Source organism: Dasypus novemcinctus, chromosome 21, assembly GCF_030445035.2.
Source record: "Dasypus novemcinctus isolate mDasNov1 chromosome 21, mDasNov1.1.hap2, whole genome shotgun sequence".
NCBI classification, from domain to species: Eukaryota; Metazoa; Chordata; class Mammalia; order Cingulata; family Dasypodidae; genus Dasypus; species Dasypus novemcinctus.
The window spans coordinates 66,558,471-66,577,645 of NC_080693.1; the positions used below are offsets into that span (position 1 = coordinate 66,558,471).

The 19,175-nt window shown below is 35.7% G+C and overlaps 1 protein-coding gene across 1 annotated transcript in view; it reads left to right on the forward strand.

The window, feature by feature from the left end:
* Positions 1 to 19,175, forward strand: part of EFCAB13 (EF-hand calcium binding domain 13) — a 316,951-nt gene that overhangs the window by 189,667 nt on the left and 108,109 nt on the right. The window contains 1 exon segment of the mRNA XM_071210907.1: positions 12,425 to 12,496. Coding sequence (XP_071067008.1) covers positions 12,425 to 12,496 — 72 coding nt within the window.

The following is a 19,175-nucleotide window of genomic DNA, read 5'->3' on the forward strand; positions in this document are numbered from 1 at the left end:
CCCAGTTGGTTGAGACACATCCATTTCCCTCTAATGTTTTTTTTTTTTAAGATTTATTTATTTTAATTCTCTCCTCACCCCCCCACCCCTGCCCCAGTTGTCTGTTCTCTGTGTCTATTTGCTGTGTGTTCTTCTTTGTCCGCTTCTGTTGTCAGCGGCTCGGGAATCTGTGTTTCTTTTTGTTGTGTCATCTTGCGTCATCTTGTTGTGTCAGCTCTCCATGTGTGCGGTGCCATTCCTGGGCAGGCTGAACTTTCTTTTGCGCTGGGCGGCTTTCCTTACAGGGTGCACTCCTTGTGCGTAGGGCTCCCGTACATGGAGGACACCCCTGCGTGGCACAGCACTCCTTGCACACATCAGCACTGTGCATGGGCCAGCTCCACACTGGTCAAGGAGACCCGGGGTTTGAACCACGGACCTCCCATGTGGTAGATGGACTCTCTAACCACTGGGCCAAGTCCGCTTCCCACTCTAATGTTTTTGATCTCACCTATTGTGTCTTTCATTCCCATGAGCTGTGTTACTTTTCCATTCAGGATTTCAAATTTCTCTTTGTGCTCACTCAGTGTCTTCTTTTTTTTAGCAAATTTTTAAATTGTTTTTTTTTTAAAAGATACATAGATAACACAAAATGTTACATTAAAGAATATAAAAAGTTACCATATATCCCATTCCCACCCTACCCCCACTCCTCCCACATCAAAAACCTCTTTCATCAGCGTGGCACATTCATTGCGTTTGGTGAATACATTTTAGAGCACTGCTATACCACATGGATTATAGTTTACATTGTACTTGACATTCAGTGGGTTATGGCGGGATATATACTGTCCTGCATCTGTCCCTGCAATATCATTCAGAACAACTCCAAGTCCCACAAGTGCCCCCATATCATACCTCTTCCTCCTTCTCCCTGCCCTCAGCAACTCCTGTGGCCACTGTCTCCACATCAATGATACAGTTTCTTCCATTGCTAGAGTCACAACAGTACATAGTAGAATACCAGTAAGTGCATTCTAATCCATATTTTATTCCTCCATCCTGTGGACCCTGGGATGGCAATGCCCACTCCACTGCTAAATTGAGAGGGGGTTTAGATCCCACATGGCTGGTGGATGTGATTCTCCTGCTTGCAGTTGTAGACTCTCTGTTTCCTCATGTAGTGGTTGACCATCTTCACCTCCCTGTTAGCTGACATGAGTAAGTCCAAAGAAGTGGAGAGTAGGTATTGCAACTGCTGAGGCTCAGGGCATAGCTGGCACATGGACAGTACAGAGATTCAAGTCTCCTGAGCACAACCAACCCCAGTGCCAACCACAGGTTCAGTAAAAGTGACAGAAGAGGCATGCATAGAGAGGCACATCTTAGTCCAACTCCCTCACAATCAGGAGCACAAATTCCACAGTAGGGCCCACTGGCAAGGCACTAAACTCCAGAGCCATCTGCCATGACCATAGAACCTGTGTGCCTCTGTATCCCTCAGGAGCACCAGTCATCCTGATGTCATTTATCTCCTTTACCATATTGTCTTTCAACTCATCAACTTGATTTTGGAAATTTGTACACATGTCACTGATAAGTTCTCTCAAATTCTTTATCTGTTCTGGGGCTTTGATATATTCCTTTTCTTTGGCCATGTCTTCTATTTTCTTAGTATGACTCGTAATTTTTTGCTGATGTCTAGGCATCTGATTAGGGTGTAGCCTACTCAGATGCTAAATTTCTGTCTCTTTTGTAGGGATTTAGATGCAGGAGGCTGTGTGTTACCACTGTTCTTTGATTCTTGGCTCAACTTGGATTGTTAGGATTGTTCTTGCTGGTTACTCAACACTGGGCTCTGGATCCAGGGGTTGGTTGTAGACTCATTTCCTAGGGCCTTGGGGAAGGAGGCTATAGAGGCCAGAAAAAGCCTCGCCTACTTTTATTTTAATTTTCTTGTGTGCACTTCCTTGGTCTGCCAGTAGATGGTGCTCTTTGGCAGCTCACAGTTGAATGCATGTGCTGCAACACAGATGGGATCAATGTGGTAGAGCTTCCTGTCTGGAGGCTAGGTGCCTTATAATTCAAACTTTCTCTGAGACAGTTCTCCAGTCTTCGCCGGCAAACCCCTCACATTTCCTGGTTAGGAAATACTTCCACTCCCCCTCTGAGTCCTCAACAATCAGTTCCAGTTAGTAGAGAAGGAGATTGGGAGGGTCATATCATATATCTATAGCCCCTTGCAGGCTCCTGAAACAAACTATAACACAGCCCCTCCTAGCTTGGAAGGGCTCCTGGGACCCAGCCCACTAAATCTGTGAGTCAAAAGCTAAGTCAGCATTAGGCTGTGTCTCTCCCTCTCTCCCCTTTCCTGAGGTGTCCTCAACAGTCAGAAAAGAGGGAGATTGCAAGGGTCAGATTTCTCTGTCCTTCTGCTGGCTCCTAGGGCAAACCACCATGCAGTCCTACCAGGCCTGGAAGGGCTGGTGGGACACAGCAGATCAAATTTGTGGATCAGAAGCTGAGTCAGCCTTAGGCTGTGTCCCTCTGTCTCCCCTTTCCTGTGGTCTAGATCCCTGGAACCCCCTTTGTCTATAGCAGCAGGCCTGGAGGCCTGAGAATTCTGAAGTATCTTTAGTGTGGGGGATGGTGCTGGCAGCAGCAGCCGCTGGTTTCAACTCACAGTTCTGTAGTCCTGATTCCCCTCCTTTGTCCCTTTCTCCTCTGGGCAGTGTCCAGCCTTCCCCTGGTGTCCTAAACCCTAGAAGATCTTTTTCTAGGTTGTTTCAGCCTGTCCTCTAGCTATTTTTCTCAGCATAATTTATTGCTACTTATGTTAACGTTGATCACTTGGCTTAAGTGTTCTCTGCCATGTTTCTCCATTGTAAAGTTACTGTTTTCCTTTTTCATACTCTGTTGGTTAGAAGCAAGTCACAAAGCCCAGCCCACACTCAAGGGGTGGGGGTTAAACTCCATCTTCTAGAGAGAGGAGATTCAAAGAATCTGGTCATATGTTAAACTACCACAGTAATTAATTAATATTTTGGTGGTGATACTTTGAGGTTATGCTAATGTCCTATTTTCCTCTAAGTTTCTTCCACTAATTTTAGCATTAATCAGTGGATCTAGCCTGCAGCAATTATTATTCTGGTGTTCTAATCTTGATTTTCCTGCTTCCTGCATTACTTCTACATTTATTATTTGAAATTCTTCTGTAAAGAAGATTTATTCCTTTCTCCTAATTATTTATTAACAATGTCTTTTAATTGAAATATTTAATTTATATTCCATGAGATTACTAATATATTTGGGTTTAAACCTACCATCTTACTTAATACTTTCTATTTCAACCACCTGTTCCATATTCCATTTTCTATTTTTTCTTCTCTTATTTTGGATTATTCATTTTGAAAATTATTCCATTTCTTTTTCTATATAACTTGGAAGTTTTATTTTTTGTAATACAATATTCAATAATTCAATTATGCCTCCTTATTTTGTCAAAATATAATAATTGGTACATTACCTTTCCTCCAGGTAACGCAACAACAATATTTAACTTTCATTCACTCCTTTCTCAACTTACATGCTATTGTTGTTATATATTTTAATTGTATTTACATTTTGAATTACACAAAACATTATTATTATTGTTATTGCTATATATGGTATATTTATTTGAATTTACACACATATTTACTCTTTTCATTGATTCCTATTCCATTAGCAATACCCTTTAGTTTTTCTCATAGTGAGAGCTGGATGAACATCTGGTTCAAAGAGTTTTTATTTCATCTTTGTAGTCAAAGGATATTTTCTGTGGATATGGAGTTCTAGATTGGCAGTTTTTTTCTTCCATTCTTTGAAAGTATCATTCTACTGTCTTCTGGGTTCCGCTGATTATTTCTAATTATTTCTCTGTTTTCTAGCTGCTTTTAAGATTTTCCCCTCCTTCCCTCTTTCCCTCTCCCTATGCCTCTTCCCCCATGCCTTTATGATTTTAACATGAATGCCTAGGTGTGTATTCTTTTTAATTTATCCTACTTGAATCTGATAGGGCATCTTGACTTTGTGGCTTGATGTCTTCAGTTTTGTAATGTTTTCATTCATTATTTCTTTAAATCTTTTTCTACCTCACACACATTCTCTTCTTTCCATCTCAGTTTCCACTTATATGTATATTTTCTTATTGTGTCTTGCATGTCTTTCACTCTCTTCTGTATTTTCTATCCTTTTACATCTTCTGCTTCACTTTGTTTTCCTCTCACCTCTTTTCCACTCCACTAACTCCCTGTCTGTCAATTCAAAGGTGAATTGTCATCCTTGCAAATATCTAATTTTCTTAATCCTTAATTACTCCAGCCCTAAGTGAGGGGTATTTTCCACATCCCTTTCCTTTTGGTGTGTTCTGGATTCTAATCCCTGTCATTATGGCCCTGCAAGGCTTTCATAGACTTTCTTTTGCAGTTAGTAAATGTACCCAGGGGAAAAATAGCCCCAAATCAGGACTTACCTGTTCTAGGCACTCTGATTTATTCTAGATTCTATCCTTGTTAACTCTTTGATGCCATGAAGCATATGCTTTTTCATTTTTTTCCCAACTTTATTTGTCTTCAGTGAGAAGATTGGTTTGAATTACTTAAGCATCCCTAATGAGTTTTTGTTTGGTAGTTTTATTAACTGCTTTTGCAAAAATCTTCTCTGTGTTGTAGTTCTCTCAATTTCTGCTTTATTTATTGATTTCAAGAGAGACTTTAAAATTGAGGTATAACTTACATACAGTAAAAGATGCAATTCTTAATTGTACAACTTGAATTTTTAAGTATGTCTATTTGTGTGTGTCGTACAACATGAAAATTTAATATTTATTCAATAGTATCATCTAATATACACTCAATATTTTAAATTTCCTCATTTGTTCTTTATAGGTATTATTATTATTGTTGTTGTTATTATTCAGGATCTGATCAGAGTTTATGCTTTCTATTTTGTATTCATGGTCCTTCAGTCTTATTTAATCTGGAACAGGTCCTTTGGCTTTTTATCTTCCATGGTTTTAAAAGTTTTGAAATGCTCAGATAAGTTGTCTTGTTTGAATATTCCACATTATAGATTTGTTGGCTTAAACAGTTTTGACAAGAATATTATATACATTATGTGTTCTTCCATTTGTTTGTCCCAATATTGGTGATGCTCTGTTAGTTAAAGTAGAGACCATCTTTTCTTGTATATTAAGAATTATTTTTTCCATAGTCTTGATACTTGAAAGATACTTGACAGGATATGAAATCTTCAGCTTACACTTTATTTTATTGAATTTTCTACAAATGTGACTATACGCTGTGTAAAGAGATATAATTTAAGTGTTGGATACATATAGCTAATACTACATAAAGAGATGCTTGACATCATTGGTGATTAGGGAAATGCAAAGAGACTTCAGTAAGATATCGTTTTACACATATGATTAGAAAATGAATAAACAAAAAGTATTTGCAATACAAATTGTGGTAGACTATGTAAATATCCAGGATTTCTTTCATACTTCTATGGTGGTTAAATTGACACATCTTTGTGAAACGATTTAGCATTAATTCTAAAAATGACCATTTGCATACTCTTTGATTCACGCATTGTACATCAAGATAAATTCTTGCATATCTGCAACAGGAAATACATACAAGAATTTATCAACACTGTTCATGTAGCAACTCCCTGGAAATGCTCATCAACAAGAGAGTAAATGAACACAGTATGATTTATTCACATAATAGAACATTATACAGAAGCTAAAATGAATCAACTATAGAAATTCACAATGGTATGGATGAATTCTCAATATTTCAACATTTAATTTAAAAAGTAAGGCCCAATAACAATATAAAAATAGTAAAAACAAACAGAACAATTACAAAATGTAAGTCCCAAAATATTATGTCCAACATGATATGTAGTTATTCCATAACTATTTTAATTCCATAAAAAACAACTAGTAATAAACATTTTAGTAATACCTAAAGGCACAATAAAATTACATAAAGAAAGCTTGGGAATGGTGAATATAGGATTCAGAATGATGGTAGGGGAAGACAAAGGGATGAGTTTCTAAGGAGAACCCCATGGTTAGATGCTGATTATTTTCAGGGACTAGCTTTTGTTTTGGGCATAAGTTTGCTGACGTTTATTATATTATTAAAACATTTGAATTAATCAAATAAATAAAAGTGGACCTTGTGTGGACCAATAGTCTTTCACAAACCAAGGGTATTATTTAATCTAATTCTGTGAATGCAATGTTTAATAAAAAGTTAAGTCTCTTCTGTTCTATTTTTCTTTTTCAGGGACTCTTGTTTTTACACATATTGGATCTTCTTTGTCTTTTATATCCATAACTTTTACTCTGAATCTTTTTATTTTTACATAGGTTTCCTTTTCCTTCTCCTCCTTCTTCTGGTTCTTTTCATTTCTGTTCTATATGTCTTTTACTACACTTTCAGTCATATCCATTCTCTCTGGATACCTTTACCTGGTTCTTCATTTTGGAGTTGATGTTTTTCTACACAATGTATTCTCTGAGGTCAGTGTGCTCTCATTTCATATCTTCCTTTGTCCATTTTTAAATTTTATTGGTGGTATTCTTTCATATATGCAATTGGTTAACAATATTTACTTCATTTTGGAGTATTGGTTTTTTTATAGTGCTGATTTTCTTCTTGGTTATGTGTATATTTGTGTTTGTGTGTTTTCATCTACTGAAAAGTTTTTTTTTCCATATAATAAACTTTATTTCTAGAGAAGTTTTAAATTACAAAAAATTTCATAGAAAATATTGGGGATTCCCAAATAACTCCCCCATATTTCCCCCTATTAATAAAATCTTACATTAGTGTGGTACAATTTGTTACAATTGATGAACCAATATTGAAGTGTTGCTACTAGCTGTGGTTTATAGTTTACATTATTGTTCACATTTTGCAGTATACAGTTTTATAGGTTTTGACAAAATGTATAATAACCTGTAACCACCACTGCAGTATCATGCAGAACAATTCCAATGCCCTGAAGATGCCCTCTGTTCCACCTGTTCATCCCTCCCCCACCACTCTGAACCTCTGGTAATCACTATCTATATATCAATGTTACAAGTTCTTCCATTACTATAATAATAAGTTTACTTTTGGTATGTGGTTGCATTCCCCCCTTATGTTTGTTCATGCCTCAATGTTGAGGCTTTTAGGATGATGATGCATGCTCTGCTTCAAATTGAGAGGGGCCATCGATCTTAAGGGTCAGATGGAAGGAACTGTTTTACTTGAAGTTATAGATACTCTTTGTTTTTTGGGATAGGGCTGTCCATCACCATCATTTTGTTAATTGTCCTAAGTCAATTTGATGAACTGGAGGGTAGGTATTGGCTGTAACTCTGCTGAGATTCAGGGCTCAACAAGTATATGAATAGACCAAAGATTTAAGTCTCTTGGACATATATTTAATGAGTATAGTGCTAATTATAGTTTCATATAAAAGGGGTAGAAGAATCATGAGTAGGACAATTATAAATAAGTCTAACTCTGTTATATTGGGGAGACAGATTATCATATATTTTAGGATAAGGCCCACTGATTTCATGAGCCTGTGTGCCTTTACTATAGTGTCCAGATGTTTCTAGAGCCTTGGAAACACCCCTGTTTGAGGCTTTGTTTACTGTGGCAGTTAATAAGATCTGCCTGAGATGTGCATAAGTGTAACCTCTGAAAGAACTCCTGACTCAATTTGAAATCACTTAGCCATAAGAATTCTTTTATATTTAATGTTTCCCCATTTTGGTCAAGATCTTTTTCCAAATTCATCACTGGTTAGCACTTGATAGTAATACCATTGCCAGGGAGGGTCTTCCTTGGGAGTTATGTCCCATGTTGGGGGGAAAGTAGTGAGTTTATTTGCTGAGTTTGGCTTAGAGAGAGGCCACATTTGAGCAACAAGGAGGTTTTCATGAGGTAACGCTTAGGCAGTAGTTGTTATTAGTCTAAGTTTCAATTTTACAAGAATAAAGTTCATAAGTATAAGCATTAATATTGAAGGCTTGGCATATTGGTCTGTTTTCTTTTATTAGGCACTGCCTATATACTCCAGAGATTTTTGCCATTATATTTGAAAAAGTATCAGGACTTCCAAGGATAGGAGTTTAATATTTTTTTTGGTTATTGTATGGGCCTCCACCCACTAAGAAAACACCTTATGACAACATGAACACATTCATTTTCCATAGCAGCATGCCCCAGTGCACCCCTCCCCACCCATCCTTCCCACCAACACCCTGTACCAGTGATGCTCCCCTGTCATAGGTCCCAAAAGAACACTCCTACCATTGTATTCTCAAGCATAGTCCTTAACCTCCCCAGAGTTTACCAAGCCATACATTCACCTGTTCCTTCATCCAACCATTTCCCCAGCACCATGGATTACCAAACCTCCCTCCAGTCCCTGTCATACTCACATTCCAGCACTGTCCACCCCATTCTCATCACTGTACCACCCTCATCCCTGTACATTCTGAAAAACTTCTGAAAAGTTTTAATTTTTATTTTGCTTGCCATTTTTTCATAGTAACTTTGTATGGATGCTAGGTACTCTTTTCTGTCATGATTATCTGTATTGGACCTTTATGGACCGGTAAGAACAGATGATCCTATAAAAGGATTGAAAGTATTGGGGCGTTTATATAGTTTGAGTGCCTTGTTATGTTTCAACAGTGAAGTACATATACTTCAATAAATGGCATAGTTTTGGGGAGAGGATTCTCTCTTCTTTTGCCTTTTTGATACCACTTAGTGGAGTCTTTATCTTTAACTGCTTCCTTCTTTTCCTTCACCACTAAACTCCATGAAATGCTGTTTCATCATCTGTCTCTCTGACCCCGAGGTAGTATCATCTAAAGAATGCCACCTCTGGTCCCATGTATTTCCAGACTCCTTTCTTTTAGCTTTCCAGAGGTCAGGATCTTTATCTATCAGGTCTCTCACCTGTTATTATAATAGTATTTCCCCACTCACTGTGCAACTTTTCTTATGAGTGAACTCTAATTGATATTTGTGTTCTGCCTCACTAGGACCCTTCCTAGTTCTTTTTCTGTAAAATTGCTACCTACTTTCTGTTTTTGTGCGGTCTCAGGAGCTATCTGTATTGGTTCTAGATTTTTATTTCTCTACTTACATGTAAATTAAAGTTCATAATATTATGTCTTCTAGTTATGCCATAAGTATGGGCTATGGGTTATTTTATTATTCCTGTGGAGAGATTAAAAATTCGGTGGCTACCATTATCTTTTAACTGTGTTTCTCAATGTTTTATCATCTTTTCCCTGAGGAATTTTTAGACATTTTTTTTTGTTTCTAATCACTCCCACCATGAAAATTTAATACCATAGATCTACTATATATTTATTTTTGTATGGTGGCCTCAAAACACTGAGATTTTTTCACCCCCTTAAAGGTGATATCACCCCCACTGAGAATGTATGTCCTAAAAGGAATCTAGAACTTTTCTTTTATTCTTAGGCTTTACTGCTTAATTCTATTTGCTGATATTTTATTTAGACTTTGAATGCATTTAGAAGTAAGACTTTTCTATAGACTTCTTTCCCTGTGTAATCTTTATCAGGTTTTGTTGATAAGACTGTATGATGAGCCATCAGTGGATTTCAATAACATTTCTCCTCCTCATTGATATACCGAACACTCCTGTTGTCAACCCCTCTATTAACCCTCCAAATTCTCTGCACTGAGGACATCAGGAAACTTCTGGGTTTCTTTCCATTCCTTGGATCTGTGAGATACTAAATAGGTGGTGGGATTTTCTCCATTCTTTCTACAACAGTAACTATCAATCTTGGCTGCACACTGGAATCATCTGGGAGCTTTAAAAAATACTGATGCCAGGGCCTTACCCCAAGAGAGCCTCATTCTTTTGATCTAGAGTGTGGTTTAGGCATACCGAGTTTAACAAACTCTCCAGGTGATTTACATATGCAACCAATTTGAGAATCATAGCTCTAGAACTTAGGTGATCCATAGCAGTTATTTATGATAGCATACCATAAGGCCCTTATGTCCATTAGTAATTCTAGGCAACTATCAGATCCTTGCCTGTGTTTCAGAATCACACTCAAACCTTATGGATGATTCTATTAGAATTCCTTAAAAATGGAAGATCAAATTGAATGACCCAGTTTCCCCCTTAAACTCCATTCTTACCCCATAGATATGGAGAAAGGACAGAATACTATAGTTTTTTCTCTTCCTTTCCTTCAGGCTACTCTTTTTCTCTTCCATCTTGTTTTTAATTCCTCTTCTGGATCTGTTGTGTATGTATGTGTATATGCATACATTTATGCACATATATACATGTATGCTGGACTCCAAACAAATTCTAGTTTTCCTAACTATGTTTCTCTCACCCTTTCATCATTGAACTTAGCCATTGGTAGTCTAAGTAGCATCATGGTCACAAGAGAAATACTTTGATGTCTCAAGTTACTAATACATGTAAACATATTTTAAGAAACTACATTTGTTTATTCAACAAGGAGTTATCCAGAGCTTACAATTTCTAAAGACCAAAATTGGGCACAGGGATTAAAAATAAAAATTCATTGTACTACTTAGTAAAGCATTACCAGTAACTTTACTAAACATTATACAAAATTTGTTAAAAATTTATCAAGCCTTCAAATGATTTGGTTATAGATATATATATAATATGTACATTTAAAACTATGTAACTGATACAATGGAATATGATTTGCGGAAATGCCTAAACAAATGGTTCCAAAAAACACCCCTGTAAGCTTTTGTAATCTGAAACAAACAGCAAGATGAGGTAACCAAATGTACCAGGGGGAAAAATAGCTTTCTTATGAAGGCCAAAGATATTTGTGTAAAATATTCTCATAAATGAGTTGGTAGATCTTATTCAGAGTATTACAAGAGGTCCAAATTTTAAGAACCTTAACAAATCACATTTCAGAGAATTATAAAATCTAAATATCTGTTCACATTTTCCAGATTTTGCTCAAAAAATAAATTCAGATCAGAAAACTCTAAAGACCGTGTTAGGACTCACTGGTTTGTCATTACAAAATAAGATCATATCTCCATTTAAGACCAAAGTACAATGCTTCAGCACCCCTCATTTTTACTGAATGAAGGAAGTCCAGTATTGTATTATGTTTAACAGGCAAAATATTTCTGGGAATTCCTAGGGAATGTATATGTGTTCCTGGGATCATTCCTACTTGTTTCTTCCTATATCATCCAGCTATCTAGATGCAGTCTCTTCTTTGTGTACTTTGGTGGTCATAACACTCTATATTCTTCTTAATACTTTTTTCTTTCCTCACATTCCATCTGCTCTTTCCTGTACTGTTTCATCCCAAATGTGTTACTCCTTTTATTTCCAGTAGAAATATCCAAAGCCAAGTAGTAACTTTTGGGAGTAACTTAAACCCCCTATTTGATGAGCTATTTTCAGAGACTATAGGCCCATCCTCAGGGAATATCTGTCAGTATGATTTCCAAGTCTTTGACTTGGCTCATTGTTAAAGGGTCTAGCTTACCTTTCTCACAGCAGAACTACCTAAGAATATGTTTCTTCCAATCATATGGCCCAAAGAGGGGTGAAAAGTACCACCTTCTCACTCCAGTTTAAGGCTAAGGTCCTGAGATCTCATTTCTTGCCCCCAAATCTCCATCTTCCCATTGTATAGAGTAGCTACTAAGTCATACTCCTTGGCAGGGGAAGACAGGTTGGGGTTAGGTAATAGTCAAGGAGTCTTCATAGAGTTGATAACTGAACTTGATCTTGAAGGATGAATTAAGAATTGTCCCTGGAAGAACATGAAAAGAGGGATTCCAGGCAATGGAAACAACAGGGGCAACAGCATTTAGGAACATGGTACACTCATAAAATTGGAAATTGTTGAAGTATTGCTGGAATGCAGGATGCATTTGGGGAAGTAACTGGGAGATGAGCAGGAGCAAAATCATTAAGCTGTGATATGATGTTTGCCTTTTATTCTGTAGGCATCTAGGAGCTACTAAAGAGTTTTATTCAGGGGAGTGATCAGTTTTGGTTTTTGTTTTTAAAAAAGAAAACTCCCTTGTCATATTGTGGAAAATAGAATGGAGAGAGGTGAGACTGATGGTGTAGATTTTTAAAGATGCTATTGTAATAATGTAGACATTAATGTGATAAATCCAAGAAGTTTTGGGAATAAAAGAACAGAAATTGATAATCATATGCACTCGGGAAGTAAGGGAAAATGAATAAACCAGTTTGACTCCCAAAATTTTAACCATTGTTATAACTTGATTTATAGCTTAAGCTATATTAATTAATTCAGAAGCAATATTTTTTTCATTTAGCTAAATTTTGCTTTGCATTACAGAAAATGGCAAGATAACCATTCAAGACTTTATGACTAAACTCTCCAAAACACTGACAATTCCTAAAGCTGCAGGTGAGTTTGATCTAATTTGTGTCTACTGTGCACATCTGGAAAGATGAGCAGTGGCTTACATGTTAAAACACAATGCAGGGTAAGAGAGTTAAAGTTTAAGTAAGTAAGAAACAATATGAAGCTAAAACAACATAATTCTAGACTATACAGCCTTTGTTTGAATAATATGGCAGTGACTGCTAAGGTTAACCCAAATTCAAAATTGTAGAAAATTTTAACTTTATAGTGTTGGAAAATTGCTAGCTTATATGTTTTTCTCCTCAGTTACTTTGTATGCATATTTGACTTCTGAATTTCCTTAATAGAACATTATACATGATTAGAAAACAATTTTAAAAGCTTTTTATAAACCTAGATTAGTGGACTTTATCTCTTTATCTCTTCTGTTTCGTATGTCTTCATCCATTCTCTCTCAACTGCTTTTTTAATTTTCAATTTCAGGTTTGAAAAGTTCATCCTTTTCAGATATACAAGTCTATGAATTCTGAATTGCAAATACAGTTAAAACCATAAACAATACATAGAATATATCTCCCCCACAAAGTTCCCTTTGTGTCCTTTTGTCATTCATCCCCTCCCCTAGTCCTCAGCCCATAGCAACTACTGATCCATTCTTTGTCCCAATGGTTTTGTCTTTTCATATAAAAAATGAAGCTGGTTTGAGTGAGACTGGCTTCCTTTACTAAGCATGACTTCATTTTCGATTCATCCATATTTTTTTGGTATGTAGTTTGTCTCTTTATTGCTGTGTGGCTAAATCACAGTTTGTTTATCCATTTACCAGTTGATGGACAATGGAGTTGTTATAAGTAGAGCTGCTAATATGTTTTAATTCCTCTTGGTGGGATTTATGCGATATATGGTAAATGTATGTTTAACTTGATAAGAAACTGCCTGTTTTCCAAAGTGCATTCCCATCAGCAACATGTGGGAGTTCTAATTGCTATGCTTCCTTGCCAACACTTGATAATGTAAGGATTTTTGCCCTTTATGAGAATATTAGCCGTTCTAATAGATATGTTGTGGTATTTCATTGTGGTTTTCACTTGTTTTTTCCCCTATGACTAATGGTGTGGTTATGTCTTTTTTTTTTTTTTTTTTAACTGTCTCTATATCTTCTTAGGTAAAGTATCCAAATATTTTCCTCTGTTTTGAAAATTAGGTTGTTTTCTTATTTTTCAGTTGTGAGAATTCTTTATATATTCTGGTCAAAGGTATTTATCATAAATGCATTTTGCAAATACTTTTTCCCCATCTATGAATTGTCTTTTTCATTTTTTAATCTTTGTCTTCTAAAGAACAGTAGTTGTTTTTTATTTAGTTTTGAAGTCTAATGATCAAAACTTTTTTATGCTCCTTTCTGTTTGTGTCTTACCTAACAATTCTATGCATATACCCCATATGGCAAGATTTTCTCCTAATTTTCTCTCAATACTTTTTAATTTTATATTTTATATTTAAGTTTATTATCCATTTTGAGTTATTTTTTATTTTATAGTGCACAGTTTTGGTGAAGGTTTATTGCTTTTGTAGATCTATGTCTAATTGTGTCAGCACTATTTGTTGAAAAGGCTATTTTCCTTCTCCATGAATTGCCTTTGTACCTGTGTTGAAAATCAATTGATGATATATGTTCATATCTATTTCTGGACCTTCTATTGTGTTCCATTAATCATTGTGTTTATCATTTCACCAAGATTACAGTCTTGATTACTTTATAGAAAATCTTGAAATTAGGTAGTTTGAATCTATCAGCATTGTTCTTTTTTCAAAATTGCTGTGGCTATTCTAGTTCTTTTCTTTCCTTATAAATTTTAGAATCAACTTGTAGATTTATATTAAATAACCCTGCTGGGATTTTGATTAGAATTGCATTGAATTTATAGATCAATTTAGGGAGCATTGAAATCTTGACAATAATGAATCTTCTGACCCACAAACACAGAATGTTTCTTTTTTCATTCTGATTACAATGGCCAGGACTTCTCCAGTATGATATTGGATAGGAGTAGTAAAAGGGATATCTCTGCTTGGTTTATTCCTGATCTCAGGAAGGAAAGTATTTGCTCTTTCATCATCAAATATAATATTAGGTCTAGGTTTTTCCTTATATGCCTTTTTTCAGAATGAGGAAGTTTTCTTCTATTCTTCCTTTGCTTAGAGTTGTTAGCAGGAGTGGATGTTGAACTGTATCAAAATCTTTTTCTGTATTTATTTAGATTTTCTTCCTAAACTGTTTGGTGGAACACATTTGGCCCAGAGTTCTCTTTGTAGGAAGGTTTTTTATTTGTTTGTTTATTATTCCTTTTGTAGGATCATTTTAAATTATGAATTCAATTTGATTATTTAGGTTATCTGTTTCTTTCTGAGTGAACTTTGTTGTTTTTCAAGGAATTTGTCTGTTTCATTTAAATTATTGAATTGGCATAATTTTCGAAATATTTTCTTATTAACCTCTTAATGACAGTACAATCTGTTGTGATGTTCCCTATTACAATTTTATTTATCTTTTTAAAAAATTTAACTTTTTATTTTCATCAATTTTCTGTTTTTATATATTTGATTTTATCAGTCTGCTCTTATTTTTATTAGTTCTTGTCTTCTGTTTTCTTCGGTTTTATTTTGCTTTCTTTTCTGTCTTCTTAAGGTAGAAGAAGCTTAAATCATTGATTTTGGACTTTCTTGCTTTCTAAATTAAACATTTAATGTTACACATTTCTCTCTAAATACTGAGTCACATGCCATTCATTTTGATACATGGTATTTCCATTTTAATTTGATTCAGACTACTTTCTAATTTCCACTTCTTTTTTGATCCAGTGGTGACTTAGAAGTATGTTGTTTAATTTCTAAATATTTCAGAGTATACTTTGCACACTTCTTATAAATTTGTTGAATTGTGCTTGTGACCTAGAATATGGTTTGTCTTGTGAATGTTCCATGTACAATTGAAATCAGTGCATATTCTGTTGTTGATGGATAGAGTGTTCTGTTAATGTCAATTAAGTCAACCTGGTTTAGAGCATTGTTCTGGTCTTCTATATCCTTAATGTTTTTATGTATTCTGGTCTATGGACTACTGAGAATGTAGTGTTGTAATTTCCAACCAAAATTATGGATTTGACTATTTTTCCTTTCAGTCCTATTAATTTTGGCTTCATGCATTTTGCAACTGTATTAGGTGCATACACATTTAGAGTGTTAGACATTTTTAGTGAACTGAATTTGTCATTATATAATGTCACTCTTTAACTGTAATAGAATTTCTTGTTCTGAAGGCTACTGTGTCTGATACTAATATAGCTAATTGAGCTTCCTTATGATTTGTGTTTGCATGATATATTATTTTTCATCCTTTTACTTTTAACACATTAATGCCTTTATATTTAATGTGGATTTCCTGTTATACATTAAATAGTTGGATCTTGCTTTATATCTGATATGACAGTCTTGTCTTTAGGATGTGTAATTATCTTGCTAATTGCTTTTGTATGTATTCATATCTTCCTTGTTCTTTTTATTACATTTTTGCTTGCTTTTGGAAAAATGGAATATTTTTTATGATTTCAATTTTACTCCATTATTGGTTTGTTATTTATACCTATACTATATAGTGTGCCATATTATATTTCTTCTTATATTCAGTTGCATGTCTGATATTGTGCCATACCTCTTGGATGCTATGTCCTGTTTTTCCATTTTGTCCCCCCTCTTTTTTTCAGTTTGAGTAACTTTTATTTTTACCTGTCTTCAAGTTCACAGATTGTTTTGTTGACTGTATCATGTTTACTGGTAACCAAAAAGATACCACATAGATAAAGAAACAGTAAATATAGCATAATAGAATGTATTGCACTAGTAATTTAAATATAAAGTATGTCAATGTTGAGAACCAATCTACAGTGGTATCAATACATGTGAATGCACTTGGGTTACCTGCAAAAGTAAGACCAAGCTCTATGCTTTGTTTAAGAGACACACATACAACAAAATGATTTAGAAAGACTAAAATAAAACAATGAGCAATGGTATGTGGGCAAATGGAAAAAATAAACTACCTCTGAGATCAAAATAGAATTTGGTAAAAAAGCATTAAAAGAAACAAAGGTCACAATATGATGTTAGAAGCCCCAACTCACAATGGTTTAACTATTTTGATTATCTACATGCCAAGTAATATAGTAACCACCTTTATAAAGCTTTCCTTAGATTAAGAGAAATTTTCATGCTACCCAGAAAAGATAAGAGATGAACTGTGCAGAAGAACTGCCATTTACAATAGCAACAAAGAAGACAACGTACTTAGGAATAAACTCAGAAATAAATGTGCAAAATTTGTATGAGAAAAACTACAACACACTCTTGAAAAACACTCTTGTGTGTGTGTGTGTGTGTGTGTGTGTGTGTATAAATGTACAGGAACCTCTACATTCTAAGCCTTAACTCCACATTCTCATCCTTACCCATCCCCTGGTAACCTATGTTCTAGATACTAACTCTTTGAGTTTGCTTGTTCTGTTTTAAATCAGTTATATCATACAATTTTTCTCCTTTTATATCTGACTTATTTCTCTCAACATGAGGTTTTCAGGGTTCATCCATGTTGTCACATGTATCAGGACTTTGTTCCTTTTTATGAATCAATAACATTCCATTTTATGTATATACCACATTTTGTTAATCCATCCATCAGCTGACAGACAGTTGGGTTGCTTCTATCTTTTAAAAATAGTGAATAATACCTCTATGAACATTGAGTCCCTGCTTTCAATTCTTTTGGGTATATACCAAGTAGTTGGATTGACAAGTTATATAGTAGTTCTATTCTTAGCTATCTGAGGAACTTCCAAAATGTCTTCCACAGCAGCTACGCCATCTTACATTACCAGGAATGAATGAGTGTTCCTATTTCTCTGTATTGTCTCCTTTACCTGTTATTTTCTGCTTTTAAAAATTCCAGCCATTCTGATACATGTAAAATGGCATATTACTGTGGTTTTGAAATTTGTATTTAACTGATGGCTAATTGATGTTACACATCTTTTCATGTGCTTCTGGTCATTTGTATTGCTTTGGAGATACGTCTGCTTACGTCTTTTGCCCATTTTTAAATTGTGTTTGTCTTTTCAAGGTACAAAAGTTTTAATTTTGATGAGTTCCATTTGCCAATTTTTTCTTTTGTTTCTTGTGCTCTGGGTGTAAACTCTAAGAAACCATTGCCACAAGATCCTGAAGATATTTCCTTATGTTTTCTTCTAGGAGTTTGAAAGTTTTAGTTCTTATATTTAGATCTTTGATCCACTGTGAGTAGATTTTTGTGTACAGTGTGCCATAGGGGTTCCTTCTTTTTTTTTTGCAAATGGAGATCCAGTTTTTATAGCACCAGTTGTTGAAGAAGCTTTTCTTTCCCAATTGAATTGTCTTTGCCTCCTTGTCAAAAATCACTTGGCCATAAATGTGAGGGTTGATTTCTGAGCTCTCATTTCTTTTCCATTGGTCTACATGTCTGTCCTAGTGCTAGTGCCAGGCTGTTTTGTTTACTGTGGTTTTGTAGTAAGTTTTAAGATCAGGAAGTGTGAGTCCTCCAACTTCTTTCTTCTTTTTCAAGATGGCTTTAGCTGGTTTTTTTGTTTGTTTTGTTTTGTTTTTTTAAAAATTTATTTATTTTTAATTGATTTTGTAAAAATATTACATTAAAAAAACAATATGAGGTCCCATTCAACCCTATCACCCCCATGCCACCACTCCCCCCCCAGCAACACTCACTCCCATCATCATGATACATCCATTGCATTTGGTAAGTACATCTCTGGGAATCTCTGCACCTCATGGTCAATGGTCCGCATCATGGCCCATACTCTCCCACATTCCATCCAGTGGGCCCTGGGAGGATTTACAATGTCCGGTGATTGCCCCTGCAGCACCATCCAGGGCAACTCTTAAGTCCCAAAGGTGCCTCCACATCTCATCTCTTCCTTCCATTCCCCATACCCATATCAGCCACCATGTCCACTTTTTCCACTCCACTCCAATGCCACCTTTTCTCTGTGGACCTTGGATTGGTTATGTCCGTGGCATCTCTATGTCAAGAGGAGGCTCAGATTCCACATGGATACTGGATGCAATCCTCCTGCTTTCAGTTGTAGGCACTCTAGGCTCCATGGTGTGGTGGTTGTCCTTCTTCAACTCCATCTTAGCTGAGTGAGGTGAGTCCAATAAATCAGATTGTAGGAGCTGAAGTCTGTTGAGGCTCAGGGCCTGGCTATCATATTGTCAGTCCAGAGATTCAAATCCCCTAAATATATCTTAAACCCCAACACCAACTACAATTCCAGTAAAGTAGCATGAAAGTCTAATGAAAAGAGATTCCATCTGAATCCAGTTTCATCACGCAGAAACACCAGCTCCAAAGAAGGGCCATCTGACATGGCAGTGAACCCCATCTGCCATGACCGTAGAGCCCGTGGGTCTCTTTAGCCCTCAAAGGAACCAATACCTGGGGTTGTATCTACTTCATCTGTCTCTTAGATTCTGCTCAGTTGTGCATAAGGGCAATCCTTCTGACAGCCTCCAGACTCTTTTTTAGAGACTTGTAGCCATATAAACTCATTTCTCCTTTCCATTTCCCCCTTACATTAGGTCAAACAGCATTTTAAAGTCATGTTATTATATGTAGACA